This window comes from Dermacentor silvarum, chromosome 8 (assembly GCF_013339745.2).
Source record: "Dermacentor silvarum isolate Dsil-2018 chromosome 8, BIME_Dsil_1.4, whole genome shotgun sequence".
Taxonomy (NCBI): domain Eukaryota; kingdom Metazoa; phylum Arthropoda; class Arachnida; order Ixodida; family Ixodidae; genus Dermacentor; species Dermacentor silvarum.
Genome location: NC_051161.1, coordinates 64,818,529 through 64,845,106, shown reverse-complemented (window position 1 = coordinate 64,845,106; position 26,578 = coordinate 64,818,529). Strand labels below are relative to the sequence as shown.

The following is a 26,578-nucleotide window of genomic DNA, read 5'->3' as shown; positions in this document are numbered from 1 at the left end:
TTATATATACATGGTCTCATCGACTACATCATACCGGATTTCTTATTGCTCTCTTTGGCCATTACTGGCCCTTGCGCCACGAAACCCTTTACATCATCAAATTACGCGCTCATATCACGACCTCGAAGATCGAGCTTGTCTCCAGCGCGAGTCGCCCTACCTCGGAGGCAGTGATCATATACCGACCAATTGTGGCAGTACGACATGGTCAACGGTCACGATGAGACCCGGTTGCGGCAAGGCGCGTCAGAAAATTGCATACGCAGCCCATGAATGCAGCACTCGCAGGGACAACCACAAGGCGTATTTAAGATACATCCTCTATAGTGGGAGAATCTTGACCGTAGCCTTCAAGAGGGTATAGGCAATATTAAGACATCATTATTATTTTTTTCTCCTTCTTTTGTTTCCCGGTTGACGACGAGCGGCGAACGTCAGCAGCAGTCGAAGGGAGTCCCTCTGATTCTTTAGTCGACGTGGTAAATCTCTCTTCACATTCAATCAGCGCGAGCAATCTTTGCGTGCACTGTGGACGGCGAGCACGCAGAAGATAGGAAGATGTTTGTAAACAAGAGCTCCAGTTTGCGGCCGTGCTTCTCGCGATTTGCCTTCAAGGACACTACCTGTCGCTACTAGCTCGCGTTATTTTATTTTTTTGTCTCTCTCGCTATTTTCCCGCATCTCCTGAAACGACCGCCGCCTCGGCACTCATGCGCCGGCGCGACATCAGGACGGTTCTCGGCGCAAAACAAGATAAACGCCAACGCGGCGGCGTTAACGCTGTTCCCGCTACACTGGCGGCATTGCGCGCTACAAAACGCCGCGCGTGCGCCGGTAGAGTCACAGTGCCGGGTGATAGCGAGCGGGAAGAAAACATTTGGGCAATAAGTAAGGAGACGGAGCGTTTGCCGGGAAAAAGCGTATGCCACGAACCGGTTACTCGAAGAGAGCGTTTCACGAGGGTCTGATCGGCCGCTAAGGTTTGCGGTGATTGAGCGGGCGCCTCGAAGAGCAGCGCAAGCGTTCTCGCTGGTAACGCATACGATCCCGTGCTCCGAGATGCACACACCGTTATACGTTAGTCCTGTGTGTGTGTGTGTTAAAGTAGTTTCTAGCTTGGCGCACAGCGACGTCGTTGAAGGTGTTGTATACTTCCTACTTTAACAAAAGCGACCTTAAGTTGAAAAATTACGAGTGGCTCTATCGAAATAGGCATCTACCCGCTTTGCATGTCATTAACTGGAAATAGAAGTTGGTTTGCTGTCATTTGAATATCTTCCACTGTATGCAAATGTTGACCCTGTTTGATTTGTGCAGCGTACGTGCCAAACGACCCGTTATCTTGCAGTTAGAGGCTTCCGTGATGCCTGCAATAGTTGGTTGTCGCCTTTTCTCGAACAGCAAGACCAAGCAGGTCGTTGTTCAACGTTGTCATGACACAGAGCTTTTCACATTGCAGATAATAACCAGGTTTTATTTAGTGATGACAGCAAAAGCACCAGCCGTACTTCTAGCGCACATCTATGCAGAGAAAGTTATACTTGGGTGTTGAAAATAACAAACGTGTTTTAACGCACAGTGTGATATAATTACACTTAATCAGAGTTACATGCGCCTGTATTGTACACGGAGCTTTATATTGGGGTGTTTTAATTTCTTGGGTATCTCTGGCCGGCTTATAACCGTCTTCTCATCTTTAGTAGGGTGTTCTAATAGGAACTAATCAACCTTCAAGGCGTTTTTCGCCACGAAACCTCCCGCCCATGGCCTAGGTGTTCTTGCACGTCAATGTACTGGCGCGCACTTGGCGAGAGGTGAGACCCGGGTAGGACAGCATGAACGAAATTTTCGCGCGATAAAAAAAAAAAAACGCGCCGCACGCAACAGTAATCTCGCGTTCCAGGCGCGTGGATATACTCACAGCTCAGGAGACAGCAGAGCGCCAAGGCGCAGCCGGCGAGCGACATCGTCGCCACTCCGGACGCGGAACCGGACATCTTTTTTTCACAGCGTTGTCGCGCACCAAGACAAACAAGTCGCCGTCAACGACGGCGGTGAGGAAAAAGGATTGACGCCTTTCGGGGAGGGAGAGACCGCGTCAGAGACGACACTCTCGACACTGCAAGAGGAACACGGCCACTGACGTCCCACCACACCGAAGTTAATCCTCAGTTCGTCGACGTAGGCACACACACGCACGCACGCGCACGAGCAAAGAGAGGACGACCGAAGCGCGCCGATGATAACGGCGTCGTAAAGAACGGGACGTCCCACAGGCTCAGTCACGCCTTGCAGCGTTAAGACGCTGCTGCGTCGATGGACGGTGATGCTCTCGCGTGTCGGAGCACGCGGAGCAAGCGGCGTCGACGGATGGATGAGCGCACGGAGAAGACAGGTGGGGCGCGCGCGGGAGCGCGGATTCAGGAGTGGCGGCGGCTCAGCTGCATCGGTCGGGGCGAGTGCACAACTTTCTGTTTCGCGGCGGCGATTTCTATCCGGCGTCACGTTGGAGCGGCCTACTTTCGCTCGCCCGCCGCTCTCGTCGCTGTCGAGCGGCGTAGTCCGCGTCGAGAGGAGGACGATGCTCCTCTCCCTCTGATATCCTCACTCTCGCACGGACTACTGTGCCGTTACTCTACGGCGTCGGAGACGGAGCTTAGTGCGCGCTTGGCGCGAGTGGAAGCGGTCGCCTGAGCGGCCGGCGCGGAACCAGAAGAGCGGAAACTGGCGGTGCGAAATGGATGCGCTGCGATGCTCTGCAGCGCTTTCAGCTTTGCATCGGAAGCAATCGTCTCGCTAATTCGATGGTTGCGTTACCCTTCCAAGGTGGGCGGCACTTGATGAAGTCATTGTAGAGCAAATGACTTCACATGACATTCAGCCCAATGACTTCACCAAGTATCAATCAACTAGCCCAGGAACTACTACTTTTGATTTCAAGGTGGGGGAGGCTTGTCGCTCATCTCGGCAGTGCTCAGGCGCCTGTAGCATCGACAGAGGCGCCCTCTCGTTCGCTCAGTGCTATTACCTGGTTGTCGTAAAGAGGGGAAACTTGAACATTTAAACAGACGAGTTGCCGCTTGGTCAGGGACTGTCGCGTTCTTGAAGATGCTAGCGCTAAATGAGCACATAGCTGGTGTCAAGCTGGTTATCTTTTGCGCTTGCAGAACGATCTCTGTATCAACGTTGAGGCCTGTTCGTGGACGGGGACAATCACGAGCTCTGGTGAATTAATTCCTCGCGATAACTGAAGATTATATTATATTTATCTGGTGGATCAGATGGAGAGATTCGACGCTGCTACACCATTTCACGACTAACGAAACAGCGTTTCTTTCTTTCTTTCTTTCTTTCTTTCTTTCTTTCTTTCTTTCTTTCTTTCTTTCTTTCTTTCTTTCTTTCTTTCTTTCTTTCTTTCTTTCTTTTTTACAAGTAATTTCCAGGGACAACGAAAGAAAGCGAGGACGTCTTGTTTGCCCCGGAAAACCTCTTCACTGCACAGCTTGGCGTCTCCCCTGGACTTGAGTCCTCGAGTCTCTGTATTGCGGCTGTTGATGAGAAATTTGGAAACGATGGTGTTTTTAAGCTTGGGATTATGACATCGCAAACAAATTCGCTATAAAAGTCCTCAAGAACATAAAAACTATTCGTGCTGGCTGGGCTGCTTTGTTCTTTTCATGGTCGAGCCTTGTCCTGCGGAGAAGCTAACGCAGCGGGAAAAGAAGAGCGCTGCGACGTCCAGAAATTATGGGGATTTACGTGCCAAAACCACCATCTCATTATGAGGCACGCCGTAGCGGGGGTCTCCGGATTAATTTGGACCACCTGGGTTTTTTTTTTTTAACGTGCACCCAAATCTAAGTACACGGGCGTGTTCCGCATTTCGCCCCCATCTAAATGCGGTCGCCGTGGCCGTTATTCGATCCCGGGACCTTGTGCTTAGCAGTCCACCATTATAACCACTAAGCAACCACGGCGGGTTAGCGATGTCCAGCTACGTGGCTTGGTGGTTCAGAGGCAAAAACTCAACTGCCGACTTTCGTTCCCTCAGCGCTACGTCGTCGTCGTCGTAGCCTTTTACGAAACGGTGTAGGGGTGGGGATATTTAGACCGGCTGTCTGCACACGCTGAGCGCCAGAAGGTCGTGTCGCTGTGTGTAGAGCAATCGAAAGAGAGAGAGAGAGAAAACAAGAAGAGGAAAGGCGAGGATTTCAACCAGACGAGCTTCTGGTTTGCTACCCTACACAGGGGGTAAGGGAAGTGGGAATAGAGAGACGAAAAGAAGAGAGTGAACATTGCGCACAAGCGGCAGGTTGCACAGGAGGACTATAAACGGTCACTCATGCCGGCGCCCTTCAAGAACTGCACAAGCGCACAAACAGCTTTTTGTGCCAGCGACGGATTTTGCCACGGCCCGAGAATCTTCGACTCAAAAGATGATCTCGAGTCCAGCCGGTTTCAATGTTGACCGTAGAGAGAGACGTTGGACTTCGTAGCTATAGGTCACATGCACAGCAAGGGCTCAATGGTTTCCTCGCACCTACAGTAGTCGCACGTCGGACATAAGCAGACATAAGCAGTACAGCAACGTTGATTCGCAACGGGAGAAATTGGATAGCACTTGCAGCCGTAGCAAGGGGTCCAGCTTACGCAGTAGGTAAGTGGAGACACTCGATCAATCGAAAACTGCTCGAAAGCGACAGTAGGGCGTCTTGCAGACTGTTACTCAGTGCTTGGATGCTTCCCACGATCTCTGCGCGAATATTTGATGGTGCCTTGAACTGTTAACTGCAGGCATGGGATCTAAGCTGCTCGTTTACCTTTCAATATGAGCAGCCCAGCCAGGCTTGAGGCGTTGTGCTGCCGTTGCTGATGAAGTGGCGTCCCTTCTTGTCAGGAAAAGTCAGAGTGAGAACAAAGATGCGAGCTGAAACGCGGATGCGGCGGAGTACGGTAAAACAACGAAGCTACAGTGTGGTGCATCACCAACAATAGTTTGTGCTATTGTTGGTAGTAAACAACAACATCGCAAGCAACAAGTACGCCATCGCATATGGTGGAAATTGTGACGCACGCAACGGTGAGAAATTTCTTTGGACGTACGATCTGGAAGCGGCAGGTACGTCAGAAATGGAGTGCGAGATTTATTAATTAATTGTCTACTCATGCTGCTCGGTATAAGTGACGATGCCTTGGCCTTGCTTACTACTTCGCGAACATAATTCTTGAATTCAAAAATGGTCAATGATTGTTTTGTGAAGTTTAATTTGCGGAATTGCATGTCTACAGAAATTATAAATAATAAGCGATAAAGTTATATGTTCTGCAACGCAACTCAAATCAAAGGGTTCAATAAGATTTCGCCAAGTCAGGTCCCATATGGAAGAACATATTATGGTAAAAGACCAAATAAAGCTGTAAAGAAGAAACCAAGAAACCAGCAAGCACTTTAAAACGTCTTTATGTTCACATTTTCCACTTGGTCGTTGATCGTAATAATTTCTTATTAGTGCGACTGGGTATATACATGCTTTTCGTGCAGTACATCATCCCCACAGTGTTACAACGCTCAACGAAGACAAAATTGAACAGCTGAACCGAAACACGGGGCAAAGGAAGACAGAGAAGGACGTCTCTGAACGGTTAATTGACATTTTTTTTTTCACGCATGGTGTTACATATATAGTAGCACCTGCGCGAAAAGGACGGTTTAACTGATCAAGCTCTTCTTAGCCATGACTCAACTAGCTCAGTGAAATACTATTCTGACGCTTAAACAATTAAAAAGATTTCTCATTTGCATTATTGAAAATGAGCTCGCAGTATCCCTAAGGCCCGAGTACGACAAAGGAATTAGGCTGGGGATCTTCTGCATCCACAATGGTCGCATGTAACTTGATCATTCCTGTATTAGTGGTGCCTTCGTCACCGCACTGTTGAATGAATGAATGAATGAACTTTTATTTCCCTTTTTAAGAAAGGGGAGGGGCCGGGGGGAAGAGAGGGAGGCCTTTGTGCTCCAGTCTTAGCACCTTGTGCTGCCAGACGTCCGCCTACCAGTCGTGGTAGGCCTCCGCTACCTCCTCAGCCCACCTCAGGACTCGGCCCTGCAGGGTGGGATCGGAGCTGCGCAGGGCAGTCTCCCACAGCTCCTCGCTACTAATTAATGGTTTGAGGTTGCGGGGGGGGATATTTGATGGGGCATTTCCACATTATATGGGAGAGATTTGGACAGGGCAGAAGCGACACTTGGGTGTCGGGTATGTGTCGGGAAAGAATAAGTGCAAAGTGCGTGGGGTAAAAAAAGTGCGAGTTTGTAGTTGGCGCCACAATATTTCTCTCTTGCGCGTGCTCGACACAGAGAGAGGTGGATACGTTAGGCGTTGGTGTTTGTAATGTGTGCAAATTTCATGGAATGTGATGAGTGCGTCTTTATTGGTCTGTTGTTGGGAGTCATTGGCTTCTGGGGTAAGGCCCACATTTCCGTCCACTCGGTCCGTGAATCCTCGAGCAGCGGCATGAGCCATTTCGTTGCCTGGTAGTCCTTGATGTGCTGGAGTCCAGATGAGAGCGATGTAGTTTTTTCGGCGGGTGAGCGACTAGTAGAGAGTGCGCGAGGTTTGTAATGTAGCCGCTACTGAAGTTCCGGATAGCAGTCTTCGAGTCACTGATGATGACATCGCAATCAGGTAGCCCCGATGCGAGTGCAATGGCGGCCTCTTCTGCGTCGCCCGCTGAGGTGGTCCTGACTGATGCTGAACGAACAGTGTTGCCCTGCTTGTCTACGACCGCTAAAGCATAACGATGTTTAGTTTTATAGGCTGCGGCGTCCACGTAGTAAACTCCTTCCGCCTGTCCATAGCTGCGTTGTAGCGCCTTGGCTCGAAGTTTCCGGCGTTCGACGTGAAATTCGGGATGCATGTTTCTGGGTAGGGGTTGGATGTGGTATTGGCCGTGTATGTTCGGAGGAAGTTGATGTCGCTTGTTCTCGTTGAGTGGTGGGGCGTAGTGAAGTTGTCTCAGGATCTCACGCCCAGCTGCAGTGGTGGAGAGTCTGTGATATTGCGATGATATGCTGTTGAACTTTCAATACCAGATACCCTGTGTCGCTTCGCTTGCTGCGAGCTTGGAGACCTGCAGCGTATTGAACACTTATTCGGCGTTTATGGTGTACTCTTCTTCCTAATCACTGACGCAGTCCGGCTCACAGAATGTCTTACGGCAGTCCTGCTGTTACATCTACACCCCCCCCCCCCCCTACATCACCTACACACCACCACCACCATTCAAGTGGTCACTGCCTTAATGACCCCGGCGGGGAAGGACGGCGTGATCACCACTGGTTCTAGTGACCACCTCTCTCAACATAACTGCCAACGCTGTACCTTCCGATGCTATCCATTCACGCAGTACTTTCCAGCCAGATAACTTAGGCTATATACTTCGGCCACGCATCCTTGCAAAAATAGCTCGAGAAATCCAGACAAAGACACAAGAATACTAATTCCTGTCCAAACTCGCCGAATTCATTCACGGCAAAGACGAACGGGAGCCGGCGCAAAGTGCTTTTGTGCATGCGTCAAGTAATTAATACGCTCGAGGCAATTTGGTGTGCCGATAAAGACGTCACAATTCAAATAAAATCAAATTAGTTCGCCTATAAGCACAGAATCCGTACGCGTACATAAACTGCGCAAAACGGGAAGCGAGAGGGGAAGGATTTCGGAACGCCTTCAAACAATATTGAAAAGGAGGCGGAGTGACAGTCGCGCCTACATTTCGCCTCGCGTACATAGCGACTTTCGGCGCACTTTTCTCCGCGGCTTCGATTTAACGCAGAGGCGGCGAGATATAGTTTTGTTCTTTTCGTCTCTGCAGCAGTTGCGAAACGCATTACAGGTTGCGGAAAATGAAGCGGGAATTTCGCCCGCGCAAAGTCAACAAAGTGTTCCGTCTGCGGGTATACACATGCAACCGCTCGAGGGCAGCAAAAACACGAAAGCCCTGACCTTTCAAAACAGTTGACAGCTGATGCATGCAACTATGCGAGCACATACACATACGTGCAGGGCCACACTGGTATAGGCCGCTACGCGTATACCATTGTTAGAGGAAGGCGTGCCACGGGAACTCCCGTATGAGCGGACACGATTTTTTTTTTTTCTTGAATGAGCCGGCCTCGGAATGTTTTCAGTGAGTGACGAGTTGATTACGTTATGAACCAGTTTCCGAATACCACCTCCTCTGCGCGCGTGAGAAATTCGCGCTGTCGGCGGCCACGCGTGCGTGTCTGACCGACATCAGACTTCAACGGCGCCTTTACCTCTTAATAAGATTAACAAAATATATTTTTTTTCCTTTCAGTGTTTCGTGGTGTCATTTTCGAGTACGTCAACACCTGCGATACTTACGAGAAACTTCTCGTGAATTCGGGGAATGCGCCGAAGGAAAGAGTTGCCGTGCCCGCCTATACGTCTAAATGTGATGTGAGCTGCTGTGTTCAAGACACACACAGAGAGAGAGAGAGAGAGAGAGAGACAGCATACCTAATCGCCTCCTCAACTCAATGCACAACCTCACCCCGAATCGTGACGCCGTGGCCTTCTTCAGGATACACCCGAGCAGCCTTGTCTGCTTCATCACTTCCAGTGATACTGCAATCCCTGTTTATTGGTGTGCTGGAACGATGTCTCATAATGACACCGCAATGGCCGGGTAATCATTGAAAGATAATCATCGTGGCCCTTTTCATTGAAGTGGTAGTTAAGCTGCACGTTAAGCTGAAACGTGCGGCCCCGGTGTTTATCACTGGGTCGCATCCCGACGGGTCATTAAAGTGTTTCTCAATTATTGGTTAGGTCTTTGTGTTTCTTAATGAGGTTACACACACGTTCGGCTGCGACGGAGAGAACGACGTCTCTGACCTGTATGCCCGCAATCCACCGTTGCCACATTGCCGCTTGCGATTCTTCAAAATTAAATTGCTTCAAAAGTAAATCTGTCCGTCACGTAAGACAATGAATGGCTCATGCCCCCTTAAGCAATGGCTCATTCCCCCGTAAACGCGGCCTCCCCCTTTACGACGACAGAAGAGAAGTGAAATTCTACGCTGGAATGATGAGCGGCAACGGAGCCAGCTGATAGAAGAAGACGACGACGCTCGAGGCACTGCTGATGATGATAATTTACGGCCTACAGGCGACAGACGGATGAATCGGCTAGCCACATACAGCTTCGCTGTAAACATTAAACTATGGGGTTTTACGTGCGAAAGACACGATCTGTTTATGAGGCACGCCGTATATAGTGGGGGACTCCGGAATAATTTGCACCACCTGGCGTTCTTTAACGTGCGCCTAAATCTAAGTACGCGGGTGTTTTCGCATTTCACCCCCATCGAAATGCGGCCGCTGTGACCGGCATTTGACCCCGTGACCTCGATAGGTACGCGCTGTGAATGTTATGTTTCATGAAATTTGTTTGCGGGTTGCCATTCCCAAAATTATGAGAAATAATTTACTCGTGCACGTAAGACCTGCTATGAGAAACTTTAGTGATTGAATAGTGCAGCAATATAACCCGCATATACGGCATGTATAAGCATATAGCACACATGTACCTAATTGTATGTGGAGCCCCACTCGAACTGCGAAAATTGGATTGGAGTGTCCCTTTTAATTGCTACCGCAATAATAAACTTGCGGGTGATGTTTGCGAGCGAGAATTCCACTTACGAGACAAAAATAGCATTCGGTCTAACTACGGTGAGAAATACGTAAAGGCGCCGAACATTGACATTCATTTACGAGACGAAAACAGCGTGACAGAGCTCCAGCGCTATACGAAACGCTCAACATGATATCCAATTACGAGACAAAAATAGCGCTCAAGAACTTCACCGATAAAGATAAAACGCGGAACACCCCCCGGTATACCTTTTCGATCGAAACGGATCTTATAACCCCGGCTGCATACGCTAACGACCCAATCACTCACTCGCTCTGCCAAAGTGGGTAATTCACAGGAAGTCTTTTTCCCTTTCCCCCACAACGCACGAAATCTGCGTCCGCGTCTTTCGCCGACTTCAACAAGTCGTGCGCCAGCAATTTTTGACGCATTCGAGCTCGTGCGCAGATATGTAGACGACAGTGGTCGCCTCTGGGCAGAGATTCGGTGGTCCCGTGTCACGCGGAGACGAAGCGCCACGTTTCTCCTCGGCGGCGAAACGCGAGCGCCGAAGGCACGCGAGAATCCAAATTGCATTTCACGGTGCGGCGACTTGTATTCGAATACACGACCGCAACCAATAGCTAAACGCTGTTATCACGCGCCGTCGTGAAAGGAAACTCGGCGCGTGAATTTGGAAATCAACCCGAGACAAGTGGAAGGAGTATTTTTGGGACCAATATTATCAGACATCTCTGATGCCTGCCCGTGCATGCAAAGGCACGCGCGCGGGTGGGCTCCATACGAGCGAGAGCTTCGTGGCCGTAGTCTTAAGACGTCCAACAGCTAAAGTCTAAAGCTTTGAAGTGAAAAACGATACGAACACGAAGTAGTCGTATCTATCTATCTATCTATCTATCTATCTATCTATCTATCTATCTATCTATCTATCTATCTATCTATCTATCTATCTATCTATCTATCTATCTATCTATCTATCTATCTATCTATCTATCTATCTATCTATCTATCTATCTATCTATCTATCTATCTATCTATCTATCTATCTATCTATCTACGTCTTGGTGCTCTCATGGTCGTTTCGTTAACTTAGTATGTACCAAAATTGGCATAGTATGACAAGAGTGTATGACGAACGGTAATGATAAGTCATAACATGAATGTCATGACATACCTGTCATGTAGGTCATGAAACAGCCGCCTACGTCTTGGTGCTCTCGTAGTCGTTTCGTTAACTTGGTAGGCTAACTGCACACTGCTTCGCATAACATCGATTCCCACAGAGCGTGGGATCTGCCGTTCTTTTTTTTTTTGTGCATTTTTTTAGCCAAATAAGTCTGGCTCAAAGATAAAGCGTATATAGCTTTATACTACATTTCAGTTCGCCCTCGTGCTGTCATCTACTACATCTCGCTGTTAAATTTTATTCGCCAGCTGACTGGTCAAATTGATGGAAGATAGGTTATTTGATGGCTACGCATATGTGCGTGAGAGATCTATCTATCTATCTATCTATCTATCTATCTATCTATCTATCTATCTATCTATCTATCTATCTATCTATCTATCTATCTATCTATCTATCTATCTATCTATCTATCTATCTATCTATCTATCTATCTATCTGTTCTATCTATCTATCTATCTATCTATCTATCTATCTATCTATCTATCTATCTATCTATCTATCTATCTATCTATCTATCTATCTATCTATCTATCTATCTATCTATCTATCTATCTATCTATCTATCTATCTATCTATCTATCTATCTATCTATCTATCTAACCTCTTATGCCACTCTAGTGACCTAAGTTATCTTGTAGATTGGACCACTAGGTGTGGTCCAAGTGGTCGTAGTCGTGATGCCATCGTGGTCGTTTTATTTAACCGGATATATATCAGTATAGTCATGGCATGACATGAATGTTATTACACGCATCTCACGACGATGACATACATGGACATGCACGCATCCAATCATGCCTACACCGCATCAGACTCTACGCCACCTACATGAAGTCCTTCAAGTGCAAAATGCAACTGCCAGACTCCCCAATGTGCTTTGATAGCAACACACCTGATGACCTGCAACACCTTCTGTGCGACTGCTGCCGCTACGCGTCAAAGAGACAGTCTTTGAAGGCGGCACTACACCTTCAACGGATCGCCAGCTTGGAACTGCAGCACATTCTCGGACCATCGCAAAGCACCACCTATGCGTTACGCGCCACGAAAGCGCTGCTGACGTTCTTGCGGGCCACGAGCCTTAATGAAACATTGTACATTATATATATATATATATATATATATATATATATATATATATATATATATAGGAAAATCAGAAGCACAACTTCGCGGTTATCTTAGGTTTAATATTTTCCCAACAGTTTCGGTCGGTGGACCGACCTTTTTCAAGGGTCGGTCCACCTACCCCTTGAAAAAGGTCGGTCCACCGACCGAAACTGTTGGGAAAATATTAAACCTAAGATAACCGCGAAGTTGTGCTTCTGATTTTCTTAAATACGCTTGGCCCATTGAAAAATCCAGTTACTATATATATATATATATATATATATATATATATATATATATATATATATATATATATATATACTAACTGGAACGCCAATGCATTTCTCCGCAAAGTTCCGCAATTACTATCCCGAAACTGGTGTCATCCTGAGAAGTAATTCTAAGTGGATCCGCCTAGTGAACTCCACGGCTACAATTTGTAAATTGCAATATGGGCTTCAGGTAATTAGTTAAAAACTTAATTAGTGAATTTTGGTGAATTATTCGATTATGCATTCCAATTTCCTGTGCGAGTAATGTCCGCCTCTTCGAGTAGACCAGCTCATTAGCTAGAATTGTGCTATGTGCCACAGGCAACCTTTAAGAATTTTTGAAAGTGTTCGCTAAAACACCCTGTGTGTGTATATATACTTAATCATGTGAAATCCTTAGTCGTACCGGTGACCTCAGGTGTACCACAGGGTAGTGTCTTGGCGCCGGTATTGTTCTTACTCTTTGTGAACGATCTGCCTACATACGTTAATGTTGGATGCAGGTTGTTTGCGGATGACTGTATTCTGTACAAAGAAATCAATACTCATGATGACCACATCACCTTAAACACCGCGTTAGAGACAGTTTCAATGTGGTGCAGAGATTGGCAAATGCATATCAATGAAAAAAAGTCCGCACTGTTATCCATAACTAGAAAAAAACATTCATCCGAATTTAATTATACCATTAATTCAACCACCCTATCCAAGGTTAAGGAGCATAAATACCTAGGTGTCATATTGTCACAAGACCTACGATGGGATTCTCATATTCAATACATCACATCATCTGCACTAAAAAGACTGCTTTTTCTAAAAAGACGACTGCAGCTAGCACCACCCGACACAAAGTTACTGGCCTACAATACACTTATCAGACCCATCCTGGAATACGCAAACACTGCTTGGTTTCCGTACACAAAAAACTAACCAACAAGCTCGAAGGAGTTCAAAGAAAAGCACTTAGGGTCATCTTTAACAAATTTAACCGAACAGATTCGCCTACAGAACTACTTAAGAAGGCCGGATTGCTAACCATAAAAAACCGGGCGAAATTGGCACGCTTAAAGGTAATGTACCAACTCTTACACAACCACATAAATATAGACAAGTCCCGTTATATTAAGCAATCCGAAGCAAGAACTACCCTCCAGAAACACTTTCATACACTTGCTCCTTACAGATTCCACACAGATGCCCTCACATTCTCGTTTTTTTTTTCCCTGGCGATCAGAGAATGGAATAACCTGACCCCCTCCATTACCAGTAGCACATCCTTAGCCCATTTTTCTAAACTAATCGAAAGCGATTTGCTAGCGTCACAATTTTAAAACAGTTTTATAGTTTTGCCTTTGTTCTCATTTACCTCAAGTGCCAGTGTCTTTTTGTCATTTTGTCTGCACAACTTACCTTTGTAGAACTTGCGGTATAACTTGCACCTGTAGACAGGACGACGTCTAGTTGCACCATGTTTGCTTGTTGTTGTTTTTTTTTTCTTTTTGCCTTGTACTAAATCCCTGTCTCCTTTTGCCCTCCTGTTATAATCCCTATTGGGATTGACAGTATGTATAAAAAAATAAATAAAAAATATATATATTGTAGTGATCCTAGAGGAACAGACAGCGAAGAGGACAAAGATGTGGAAGAAGAAGAGAACGAAGACATGGAGCACCGTAATGGCAGCTGACTAGTATAATTAAAGTCTTGAAGGCTTTTACCGTGTGTTGGAACTTTATATTTGGCGCAGCCGACAACAGCAACCAGATGTGGGTGACATTCTACCTCGCAAGACGGGACGGCCGCCCCCTCGTCACGGGCTACGCTTTGGAAGGTGAGAACTTCGTTGCGGCGCCGGAAGAACTAACTACACCTGGCCTACTCGAAACCATCACCAACAAAGCCAAGGCCTCGATCAGCGACGTCACCGAAAGAGGTACCGTGAAAATTGACATGGAATTCGCGGAACTTGAATCTATGAGGAAACAAATCGCAAATAAGTGTGACGCTCAAGGCGACACAGATCGAAACGCTCGGCCGCCTCTCCAAGGCATATTGAGTGCGATGGCACAATTAACGCAAACGCAAATGCAGCAAATGAAACAACAGCAAGCAATTTTGAATATTCTTGCCACTGGCGCGACACGTCGAGAGACAGTTAAGCCGGAAATGTTTGATGGTAGCACGGATGGTGCCGTTTCCTGGCTGGATTTTTTTCAGTACGCGTGCGAGCAGAACCACTGGTTAAGTGACTCCGATCGGATACTTCACATGCGCCCGTACCTATGTGGCAACGCTAAAAAGTGGTATGATCTGCGCGTCACAGAACATATGAAAGAATCATGGGACACGTGGAAAAAAAGTTTTATTCGGGCATTTCAAATGAACCCAGTCCACTTGTGGGACCAAGCAATTTTTTACAAGCAGAGAGACGGCAACTTGCTGGACTATTATTTTGAGAAGAGGCGCCTACTGCGATTGGCGGATCCCACGCTTCCAGATTCCTCTGTCGTGCCACTAGTGATACACGGGATGACAAAAGATTGCCAGCGACAAGTCCAGGTTAAAGCACCGTCCACTTCCGAGGAGCTTCTCTACTGCTTAAAATATGTGTCGTTCGAGTCCCGGCCTCGCGAGATGCAACATAAATCGAACAGGGAATGGTCACAGAACAGAAGAGAAGATTATTCTGCCAACAGGAGTTATCACAACCCTAGTCATGGGGACTCCGCTGGGAAGATACTCGGAAAATCCACGAATGTCAGGACGTCTGAGACGCAGGAGACAATATTTCTTGTGAAATCGAACATTTTGTTTGTCCCAATGATCGTGAATAATATCGAGATGCCCGCGGTCATTGATACAGGTGCCTCGGTCAGTCTCATTAATGAGAAAAGAGTTGACAAAGATGAAATCTTTGCCGGGAGAGCTGTCAAAGTTCAAGGCTATGACGGCAACTGTCGAGAGCTAAAAAAATGGACGGATGCAAAAGTGAAATTCAGAGATCTAGAGCTCACCGTGAGGAGCCTTGTCATGTCAGGAGTGGAGTTCGATTTCCTTTTATCCCGGCCTGACATGAAACTATTCAAGATGAATATTCTGTGGAACGACATTATCACCACCGAGCATTCCAACCTCATTCAGACGCAAGATAGGTCAGTCACAAGTTCCCACGAAGTTTCGCTGAAATTCCCAGAACTTCTGTGTGTCGGCACCTATCCCCCCGCAACGACTGCAATCGAAGTGCCGTTCGATCTTCGAGACAAAAGTGTTGTGAGGAAGAAAGCCTATGGGTTAAGCCACGAAAAAAAAGTATGGCTTAAACAGGAGCTACAAGGAATGTTGGATTCTGGTATCATCAGACCTTCGACCTCTCCGTTTGCCTCATCCATTACCATAGTGCCAAAACACGACGGATCCTATCGCTTGTGCACCGATTACCGCCTTATCAACCGGCAAACAGACTTGTTCCCATTCCCGATGCCACGAATCGACGAAATAATTGACGAGACCGGTGGGTGTCAATGGTTTTCCAGGATAGACCTATGTAAAGGCTATTGGCAAGTACCACTCAAGGAGGAAACTAAGATGTTCACCGCGTTTATTACACCTTTCGACATCTACGAATATAACCGGCTGCCATTTGGGTGGAAAAACTCAGGCGCCTGGTTCCAGAAAATGATGAACTCTGTTCTCCAAGAATTTATTGGCAAATTTTGTAGTGTGTATGTCGACGACATACTCGTCTATTCAAGAACAAGAGATGACCACATTAGTCATCTATCAATGGTTCTAGATGCATTGAGCAGGGCACAGCTTAAGATCAACGTCAGAAAGAGTGAATTCTTCTCCCAGAGGGTTGTTTTTCTTGGCAGGGTATTTGATGGGCAGACAAAAAGTACCAAAGAAGAAAGTGTCCAGCGCATCAAGAGTCTCGTCAAGCCCTTTGATCTGCACTCTCTTCGAGTATTTTTAGGCCTTGCCGGGCATTTCCGGGCCTTCATAAAGGATTATGCAACAAAGACAAAATGTCTCACTGCCCTTACCCAAAAAGAGGTGCCATTTGTGTGGTCTGAAGACTGCGAGCGGTGTTACGCAGAACTTGTTGAAATTATTTCTTCAGACCCTGTCCTGACGCTCCCAGACTTTAACCTGCCATTTGAACTGTACACTGATGCCTCTCATTATGGTACAGGAGCCGTTCTTTATCAAAGACATGCCAACAAGCCTGTTGCGAAACAACTGCAAGTGATAGGATATTTTTCTTACACGTTTACCAAGGCCCAAGCAAACTATGCTACAACGGAAAAGGAAGCATTGGCTGTAGTTATGGCGCTCAAGTATTTTAGAAGTTATCTGGAAGGAAGAAGCTTCAAATTGTTTACAGATAATCAAGCCCTGACTCACCTTTTGCAACTCACTCAGCCAAAAGGTAGAGTGGCAAGATGGGTGAGTGAAATTCAGCAGTACACTTTCGAGGTAGCGCATCGCCCAGGACAGAAGCATCAGGACGCAGATGCTCTGTCTAGACTTCATGTACCAAGAGAAGTTATCCATGAAGAAGTGAATATGAGCAAATTGTGGGAAGGAACGCAAGACCTTAAGATGCAAAACGGGAAGCTAGAAGTGCCCGAAAGAGCGATACCGACCATACTGCGACTCTACCACGACAGTCCGGAGTCGGGAGGCCATGATGGATTCACTAAAACATACAGAAAGCTAACGCAAAGATTCACTTGGAAAGGCATGAAGACAGATGTCGCTAACTACATAAAGACGTGCCACAACTGCCAACTTTGCAAAGCTAAGTTCAGACCGCGTGGAAACAAAATGGTCACTCCAGAATACTCGAATGTGCCCTTCGAAATACTACATCTCGATTTTGCTGAACTCAAAAAGAAGGGCGAGGGGGTCAAAAAGACGCAAGCATTCCTCGTTGCAGTGGACGAGTGTACGCGGTTCGTGGCTGCTAAAGCTGGCAGAGAAGATGCGAACTGTGTAACTTCTTTTCTAGAGAGGGATATGTTCTCCAATGTTAAGGTGATCGTTGCGGACAACGGACCGGCATTCCGAAGCGAAAAACTTCGCCGTTGGGCTGAAGCAAGAGGCGTCGAGCTGCGTTTTCCAGCACCTTATCACCCAGAAGCGAATTCTCTTGCAGAAAGGGTGATTCGGGACTTAAAGACATTCCTATCTTTATACCCCAACTTCAAAGGCGGGTGGAAGTGCGCTCTGGAAGCAGCTGTTCGTCACCATAACCGATCTCACACTGCAGCATTGGGATGTAGCCCTTACTTCGCCGCTTTCCAAAAACCCTGTTGGTTACCTGCGGACAAAGAACTTGATATAGTTGACAAAATAACACTTTGCGAAAAGCAACTGGATTTGAACCAGAAAGAAAAGTATCGTAAAACTATGAAAAAGAACTTCGACAAACGTCACCAGTCCACGATACCCGATATTGAACCAGGAGACATGGTGCTGGTTCGAAAGGGCTTGGATTCAAAGTGCCCCTTTATAGGCCCATATTCAGTATTGAAAACAGTGAAGCACCAAGGGATTCTCAAGACCGTGTATTATCAAGGACCCCGAGGAAACACAGAAGAGGCGTCGATTGCTAATATTCTTCAATATCATCCCAGGAGAGATGATAATGGAAGCCCGGGAGGATGTAGTGATCCTAGAGGAACAGACAGCGAAGAGGACAAAGATGTGGAAGAAGAAGAGAACGAAGACATGGAGCACCGTAATGGCAGCTGACTAGTATAATTAAAGTCTTGAAGGCTTTTACCGTGTGTTGGAACTTTATATATATATATATATATATATATATATATGTGTGTGTGTGTGTGTGTGTGTGTGTGTGTGTGTGTGTGTGTGTGCTGTCTAGTGTTTATCACTGCACATATCATAATCATCACCCAGCATCTGGGGTAGCATGTCAGGCGAACAGCAAGGTCGACATCTGCAGCATATATCATTAAAGCACGCTTCTCTCTCTCTCTGTCATGACGTATGACATGCATGCACGGCATGAATGAGGCCTGGTGGGGCTGTGCGAAACCCCAAACGATGCTGCATAGCCAGCTTCCTGCTAAATGCTTCTCATAACATCGATGCCCACAGTGCCTCTATCTGCGTTATCTCTATGTGCAGAGAACGATATATTGACACTTCCTACATGGTTACCAATAGTACTGGCAGTGAGGTTCGAGTGCAAAAAAAAAGTAATTTCTACGCTTACATTGCTAAAGGAAACCTGCGTGCTGACAATTATCCGTAATGGCTGGCATTCCATTATATATAAGGCTCATGGCACGGATACACTCATCGTCAAGTCACGTTACTCACAGTGATCCGCAGTCTGAAAAGGTTTGTTCCCCCATGAAGCTTCAGACAATGGAACGCGTTCATCGCCAAGCAGTCAACGCGGCAGGCGTACATTTTTCTCCCCGGAACCGGTAGTTTCCCGATCGCTACGTTGCTCGAAAGCCGTCATCAATCGAATTAAAACAATACCCGAATTCGAGCAAGTGGGCGTTGTCTTGCCTCGGCTAGTCCGTGGAAGGGCGAGAAGCGAAATCATAGAGAGTAAACACTCTGTAGGTTATACGCCCGCGCTCTCATCACGTGAGATCAATTTTTCCGGGCCGTCAAAATGCGCGGGTGCCGAAAACGGAACAAACAAGTAAACAATATCAAAAGTAAGTTGCACGGACCCCGCGTCGCGAAACGAAATTGGTCGTATACGTGTACGCCAACAACCAGCAATGACAACGGCAGTCGCCTTGAACACACAGCGCAGCGCAAGTTCGCTGCGATTCCACGCCCACCAACAAGCGAAAGCGTTTGACTGCCTTGCAATCCCGGAGTTGCACGGCAATTTCCATCGTGGTTACAGTGACGGCGGGTCGAGGATAACCAACACCTGTCCGTCTACGAGTGGCGTTGAACTCGGGAGGCATTTTGTACCACCACACATTCGAGTATTCGCTGCGATTAAGGAAGGTTGCGTTGTCCTTCAGGTGGCTAGATTGACACCGAACGTGTATCAGACGATGTTTCTCGGTATGAGTCAATGCAACTTCACGAAGAGATTTCACTGGGCTTATGCAGCTGAAATAGTTTTATTATTATTATTATTAAGAAAAATACAGTAAGGAGCAGGCTGGTAATAGCCACTAGTAAAGGCACAACGCCTGCCTACTCTTCAGGAAGAAGGGAAGGAAAGAGGAAAGGACAAGATAACCTATCACAAAGACCAACGTTAAATAATGACGAAGAATGGAGTACGGTAATAGGAACAGAACTAATTACTGAGGTCACTAAACGTAAAGAAATAAGCAATGTTTTTCGCAAACGTGTCTCGGGCGCATTGCCTACTTCATCATCAGCCTATATTCACGTCCACTGCATGACGAAGGCCTCTCCCTGCGATCTCCAATTACCCCTGTCTTGCGCTAGCTGATTCCAACATGCGCCTGCGAATTTCCTAACTTCATCACTCCACCTAGTTTTCTGCCATCCTCTACTTCGCTTCCCTTCTCTTGGTATCCATTCTGTAACCCTAATGGTCCACTGGTTATCGATCCTACGCATTACATGGCCTGCCCAGCTCCACGTTTTCCGCTTAATGTCAACTAGAATATCGGCTATCCCTGTTTGTTCTCTGATCCACACCGCTCTCTTCCCGTCTCTTAACGTTAGGCCTAACATTTTTTGCACCATCGCTCTTTGTGCGGTCCTTAACTTGTTCTCGAGCTTCTTTGTTTACCTCCAAGTTTCTGTCCCATATGTTAGAACCGGTAGAATGCAATGATTGCACATTTTTCTTTTCAACGACAGTGGTAATCTCCCAGTCAGGATTTCGTAATGCCTGCCGTATGCACTCCAGCCCAATTTTATTCTTCTATAAATTTCTTTCTCATGATCAGGGTCCCCTGTGAGTAATTGACCTAGATAAACGTGCTCCTTTGCAGACTCTAGAGGCTGACTGGCGATCCTGAATTCTTGTACGCTTGCCAGACTATTGAACATTATCTTTGTCTTCTGCATATTAATCTTCAACCCCACTCTTACACTTTCTCGGTTTAGGTCCTCAATCATTTGTTGTAATTCGTCCCGATTGTTACTGAATAGGGCAATGTCATCTGCCAACCAAAGGTTGCTGAGATATTCGCCGTTTATTCTCACTCCTAAGCCTTCCCAGTCTAAGAGCTTGAATACTTCTTCTAAGCATGCAGTAAATAGCATTGGGGAGATTGTGTCTCCTTGCCTGACCCCTTTCTTGATAGGTAACTTTCTACTTTTCTTGTGGAGAACCAAGGCTGCTGTGCAATCCTTATAGATATTTGCCAATATATTCACGTATCCATCCTGTACTCCTTGGTTACGTAATGCCTCTACGACTGCTGGCATCTCTACTGAATCAATTGCTTTTTCATAATGTATGAAAACCATATAGAGAGGTTGTTTGTGCTCCGCAGATTTCTCTATTACCTGGTTGATGACGTGGATGTGATCCATCGTAGAATATCCCTTCCTGAAGCCAGCCTGTTCTCTTGGTTGGCTGAAGTCAAGTGTTGCGCTGATTCTATTTGAAGTTACCTTGGTGAATATTTTATACAATACTGAGAGCAAGCTAATGGGTCTATAATTCTTCAATTCTTTAACGTCTCTCTTCTTATGGATGAGCATAATGTTGGCGTTCTTCCAGCTTTTTGTACACTTGAAGTCGTGAGGCATTGCGTATAAAGGGCCACAAGCTTTTCAAGCATACGTCCTCCGTCTTTTATTAAATCAACTGCTATTCCATCTTCTCCAGCAACTTTTCCCCTGGTCATGTCTTTCAAGGCCCTTCTAACTTCATCGCTAGTTAACCTATCAATAAGTGTTGTTCCTTGGTCATTGGTAACCATCTAAGTAAGTAACCATCTTGGTAAGTTTAGTTCATAATACCGATGACAGGGTGCACGTGTACATGGCGGGAACACTGATACCTTGGCGAGCCACTGAACACAGACGTCGTCTTGACAAACGAGTGTGTCCGTACCTAACTTGAGTTCACATCATTGATGCAGTTTTTTTCTTTAACCGAGACATCGGGTTTCAGATTATCTTCTTTCCAAACACTCATACATTATGTAAGAACGTTTAAAATGAAGAAACCCACGTTACTTCATTTCTCTGACTGCAATTTAACTAACACTCTGTTCCGTGACCTCTCACTTGCGTATAGCCCGACAAGGTACGCCACTATGAGCACACAAATTGATTTGACTGTGTACTATATGTGTGCTCATAGTGCACATAAATTGCGCACAAACTAAAGGCAATTAGGCATTCACGATCTGGGACCGACATTTGAGGCTTATCGATTCAAGGTATCCGAGCATTTTTAATATCGCTCCATTAAGTACATTCATTCGTTTTAGCTTTGTGTATGACGTAAGCGTAAATGGAAAATGCTATTCATTCTATTCACATTTACGCTACCACTAGCCTTTTTCTTTATCATAGTTCAATCAACCACGAGGCATTGAATTTATTTATTTATTTATTTATTTATTTATTTATTTATTTATTTATTTATTTATTTATTTATTTATTTATTTATTTATTTATTTATTTATTTATTTATTATTTATTTATCTAATGGGACATCACTAATGTTGGCGACAAATACATCAGCGGTGTATTCGCAAAGATAAATTGGTGAAAAAATGAAAGAATGGCGTGATATCCGATGAACAGCAATCAAACAGTTCCCTGCAACATGCGAACAATCATTTGTTCCAAAAACAGGACAAAATAATTAATGGCACATAACCACTCCGGAAAGCCATTCCGCGCCAAAAGTTACCTTAGGTACCGCTCGATGGCTGATATTTTCGTTTTAATATCGCGGATAATATGTGGCCCAATCTTTTTCCTATTTATTATTCGGGAAGAACCTTGTCGTCACGTAAGACTTTTTAAAATTAGCTTATTACAGTATAGCAAGGAGCCAAAGGATAGTTTCTCTTTTGAGTATCGTTGAAAAAAATAGACAGATAGAGAGAGAATAAAATATAAAGTGTCAGAAGTGTTCAAAGTAACTCTTCAAAGCACAGCCGAGGTCCTTGTAAAGTTTTGCACTGAAGAGTTTATGATCACTCGCCCTTCTAAATAAAAAAAACATGACACTTCTACAAGATTTTGCACGAAAGAACACTTTCCAGATTTGTGATAACTTCAGCTCATTGTACCTGAGCTGTATTAACTAGTAATAACCTTTCACACAAAAGACTGTCCACAAGAACGGGGTAAACAAATCATACTAATCAAATGAAAAGCGTACGCTGGCTGCAGTTCCCCCTCTCACGTCAATAGGCGTTGCACACAAGCATGACTGCGCTTCCATTCGTTATTGCGCAGTCAGCATCGCGTGACCGCAGAGAACGTATTCTGAAGTACGCAGTCTATATATAGCGCAGTGGAATGACATTTTCTAGCATTACAATAGTTTATGGGACAGTGGCTGGAAACAAACAAGTACCAGGAACGAACGCATATAACGTATTTCATCTATAGCCGCACAATATCGTGTCTTGTGTATCGAGCGTGCGTGCAAAACCATACTGCGAACACACACACGCACAAAAATGATATCTCTTAGAAAAATAGCTTTCTGGGGGACCACGGGAACTCCTTGTTTCTATATACCTTACCAAGTGTGCATTGATCTGATTGCGTATCATCAAACACACCGTTTTCTTGTTTTTTTTCTACTTGATGTACGATCTTCAAAAATAGGCTTCATTTGGTTTGCCGCTGTTTACCTCATTCTTCATCCTTGCACAGCCGTCCGATTGCTCGATATCGGTGTGCTCGTCTTATCCTGACACTCGCTTGCATTGACCCACGCGACCCACAAGCAAACACTTTGTCGCATATGCCTGTCGTGACAAATCGACGTGGTGCGTGCGTGGTCAAGTTTTTTGCCTTATCTGTCTATACTTCTGGTTTCCTTCGAAGCCGCAGTATAGAATCCCGTTTCAGCCGACTTCTTCCTACAGCGGTTATCGAGCGATCGGTACGGTTTAGCCTGCGGCTCCACATGCCGTTCGATACAGGTAACCGAGGATTCCGCTTTGGGAAGCGCCGTTATGGTTTGGCTGCCGACACGCAGGGTCCACTTTTCTGGAAGATGCAAGACTCGGAGGCGCAGGCGGAAGCTTACGATTAAGAGGGTGGGTTTCATACTCGAGATGTGTCTTTCAACTTTAGGAGGGAACAAATGTGAACTGGAATTTGCGCCTTTAATAACAAGGGTGTGACCCAGATATGCAGGGGAGGCATCAGGATTTCTCTCTTGCAGTGAGAGTAGAGCATGATTCTTCATTTTTGTTGGGGGTGCCGGAAGGCTCTTCATCACTGGCCTCGTCACGGCGCGATGGATGAGGAAATGGGGCAGAGTGAGTGAGTGAGTGAGTGAGTGAGTGAGTGAGTGAGTGAGTGAGTGAGTGAGTGAGTGAGTGAGTGAGTGAGTGAGTGAGTGAGTGAGTGAGTGAGTGAGTGAGTGAGTGAGTGAGTGAGTGAGTGAGTGAGTGAGTGAGTGAGTGAGTGAGTGAGTGAGTGAGTGAGTGAGTGAACTTTATTCGTTCCACGATAGACGCGAGTAAACTCGACGTCACCTGGCTAGGTCCTCTCGGCGACCATCAGGTAAAACCTGACGGCCCTCTTGCGGGCCCTCTGCACTGCCAGGATTTGAGAGGTGTGATCCTGGGCCTTAATAAGCGTCATATTTTCCTCTTGGGTGAAAAGGGGACCGGCAGAGGAGCCGAAGAAAATTTTGAGGAGTCGGCAACCCCCCCCCCCCCCCCTGTCTTGAGATACCCTTCCATATAGGGGGAGGGGGGGGGGGGGGGCTGCATTTGGTTAGTGGCTATGGCGCTGGGCTGCTAAGCCCGAGGTTGCGGGCTCTACTCCCTGCGCCACAGTGGCCACGCTTCCAATGCAGAAGGAGTTCGCAATCACTCGTGTAAAGTGCTTCAGGTGTGCGTTGAAGAGCCTCGGCGGATCAAAATTAACGTGGAGCCCCATACACTACGGCATCCTCACGTGACCTACTGTTGAGTTTCGGCACTGGTAAACCCCATTATATATATATATATATATATATATATATATATATAGTGGGGAATACTACTTGGACAGTTGGAGCGTAAATTTCCTAAAGTGAACATCGCAGTCTACGCACACCAACCGAAGGCGTCTTTTCGTTTTCTCTATATATTACTTCTTGCGTGACGCCATAACGGTGATCATTACCAGAAAGCCATAGCAATAACGGCGCACGTCGACTCCGCGAATGAAGCGATTAGGACTGCAGTAGAAAGCATTAAAAGGGAGGCTGTTGTTCTGCGACGTACATTATCACTCCGCTTATAAAAGCACGGTACAGGAGGTAAATTATCTCTCTATATTGTAAGACTCAGCTTAACGGTTTATGTAATTGGAGGCAGAGAAACTGTGCCGATCTTTTCTAGCTCGCAGGAGCAGAAACCATACCTAGTGGTTACCTTATACAGAAGGAATGCGTTGTAGGTGAGGCCAGCGGATATATATAGACGATTCGGGTGTTTGAAGACAATGGCCAAGCGCCGTTTATGGCGAGTGACGAGGAAATAATATCCCAGTGTTGTTCGAATCAGCGTTCTCGACAAATTGCGTATATACGTAATGAACGCACAGTCTATTGTTGGGTGCAACCCTTCCCAGGACAGATTTCCCTGTTCGGTATATAAAATGCCCCAATCCAACGCTATGACCGTTTCTATTCTTTTCGTCATCATTTTTTTTTCACGTAATCCTTTGTTAGTAGACCCACAGGAGTCCCAATTACAGCTCAAGCTTGCAACGCACGCGTTTAATACACGTTATTTACTCATGTTGCCTTAAATATCCACTCGTTATCATATCTTCTGATTTCAGAATTAGCCGAAACGAATCGCATAAGGAAGTCTTATCTTCAGCTCTGCGTCACACTCTCAATACTTCGTCGCAAATGTTGATAGTACCAGACCTCGCACAAAGACCATTTCACCCGTCCGTGTATCCGACCACTGAAAAGCAAGAGATTATGTGATGCACAAAAAACACTAAATACGACCTAACTGAAAGGAAAACGCACAATTGGTGGCCCTTGTAGGACGGCTTGGAAACGGGTTAGTTGGCAATTTAGGAGTACAGTTGAAGCGCGAAACTGACACGTGAGACGAGGAGCCAGACATAGACAAGCGCAAACTTCCAACTATTTATTCAGACGACGCCATCACATGACTGCTGAGAGAGTATACTCCCCGTATTCATAAACGCTCCTCGACTTGAACCACCTGGCCGTCGACCTACTCTCCGAGGAGCTTCCTGGGGTACCAGCGGCCATCCTCTGCGACTCCAAGGCAAGCCCTCCTCGGCCTGCAGAGGCCAGAAAGCGCCAGCCTTGGAGTCTCACTGCTGTCTACCCGGCTGACAGCGCTGCAGGACGCAGGCCACCCGGTGTCCCTGCACTGGATCCCCGCCCACGTAGGGATCCCGGGCAACGAGGCAGCCGACACCCTGGCGAAGGACGCCCACCACACCACTGTGCCCCTCAGTCGGGCCGTGACGGAGGGCGACTTCACTGGACTGAGGCTGCGGCGACACCTGGCGACCCACCACCCAGACAAACGGGTGGCACTGGGATGCCCCCCACGACCACTCCCCCAGCGAGGCCTGGCTCGCAGGGAGACCTCGCTCCTTCTCCGGCTCCGCATCGGCTGCAGCTGGACGGCAGCACGCAGCTACCGACTGGGACGAGCGACGTCCCCGGCCTGCAGCTCCTGCGGGGAGCCGGAGACGATCGAACATCTCCTGCTGGCCTGCCCGGCGTACCTCCAGCAGCGGGGCCCACTCCTGCAGGAGTTCCGCCGCCTGGGCCTCCCCTGTGGCAAGGAGGAAGATCTCCTCTTCCCCGGCCGACACCACCTTTCTGCACTTCGAGGCGTCGTGGAGTTCCTTGACTCGTCAGGGCTCTCCGCACGCCTCTAAGGACATTTCTACAAGCGGGAATACGACCTAACTTGAAAGGAAAACGCACAATTGGTGGCCTCTGGTAGGACGGCTTGGAAACCGGTTAGTTGGTAATCTAGGAGTACAGTTGAAGCGCGCGAACAAACTGACACGTGAGACGAGGAGCCAGACATAGACAAGCGCAAACTTCCAACTATTTTATTCAGAGGAATATCACGTATATATATAAGCTGGGGTTCTAAGCAAAAAGACTAAGCAAAACATGAAACGC

At 46.7% G+C, this 26,578-nt stretch overlaps 1 protein-coding gene across 1 annotated transcript in view; it reads right to left on the bottom strand.

The window, feature by feature from the left end:
- The window catches only part of LOC119461363 (uncharacterized), a 171,884-nt gene extending 169,374 nt beyond the window's left edge, over positions 1-2,510 (bottom strand). The window contains exon 1 of the mRNA XM_037722646.2: positions 1,922-2,510. Coding sequence (XP_037578574.1) covers positions 1,922-1,997 — 76 coding nt within the window. The 5' untranslated portion in view covers positions 1,998-2,510. The remainder of the gene's footprint in view (positions 1-1,921) is intronic.
- Positions 2,511-26,578: the final 24,068 nt, after the last annotated feature.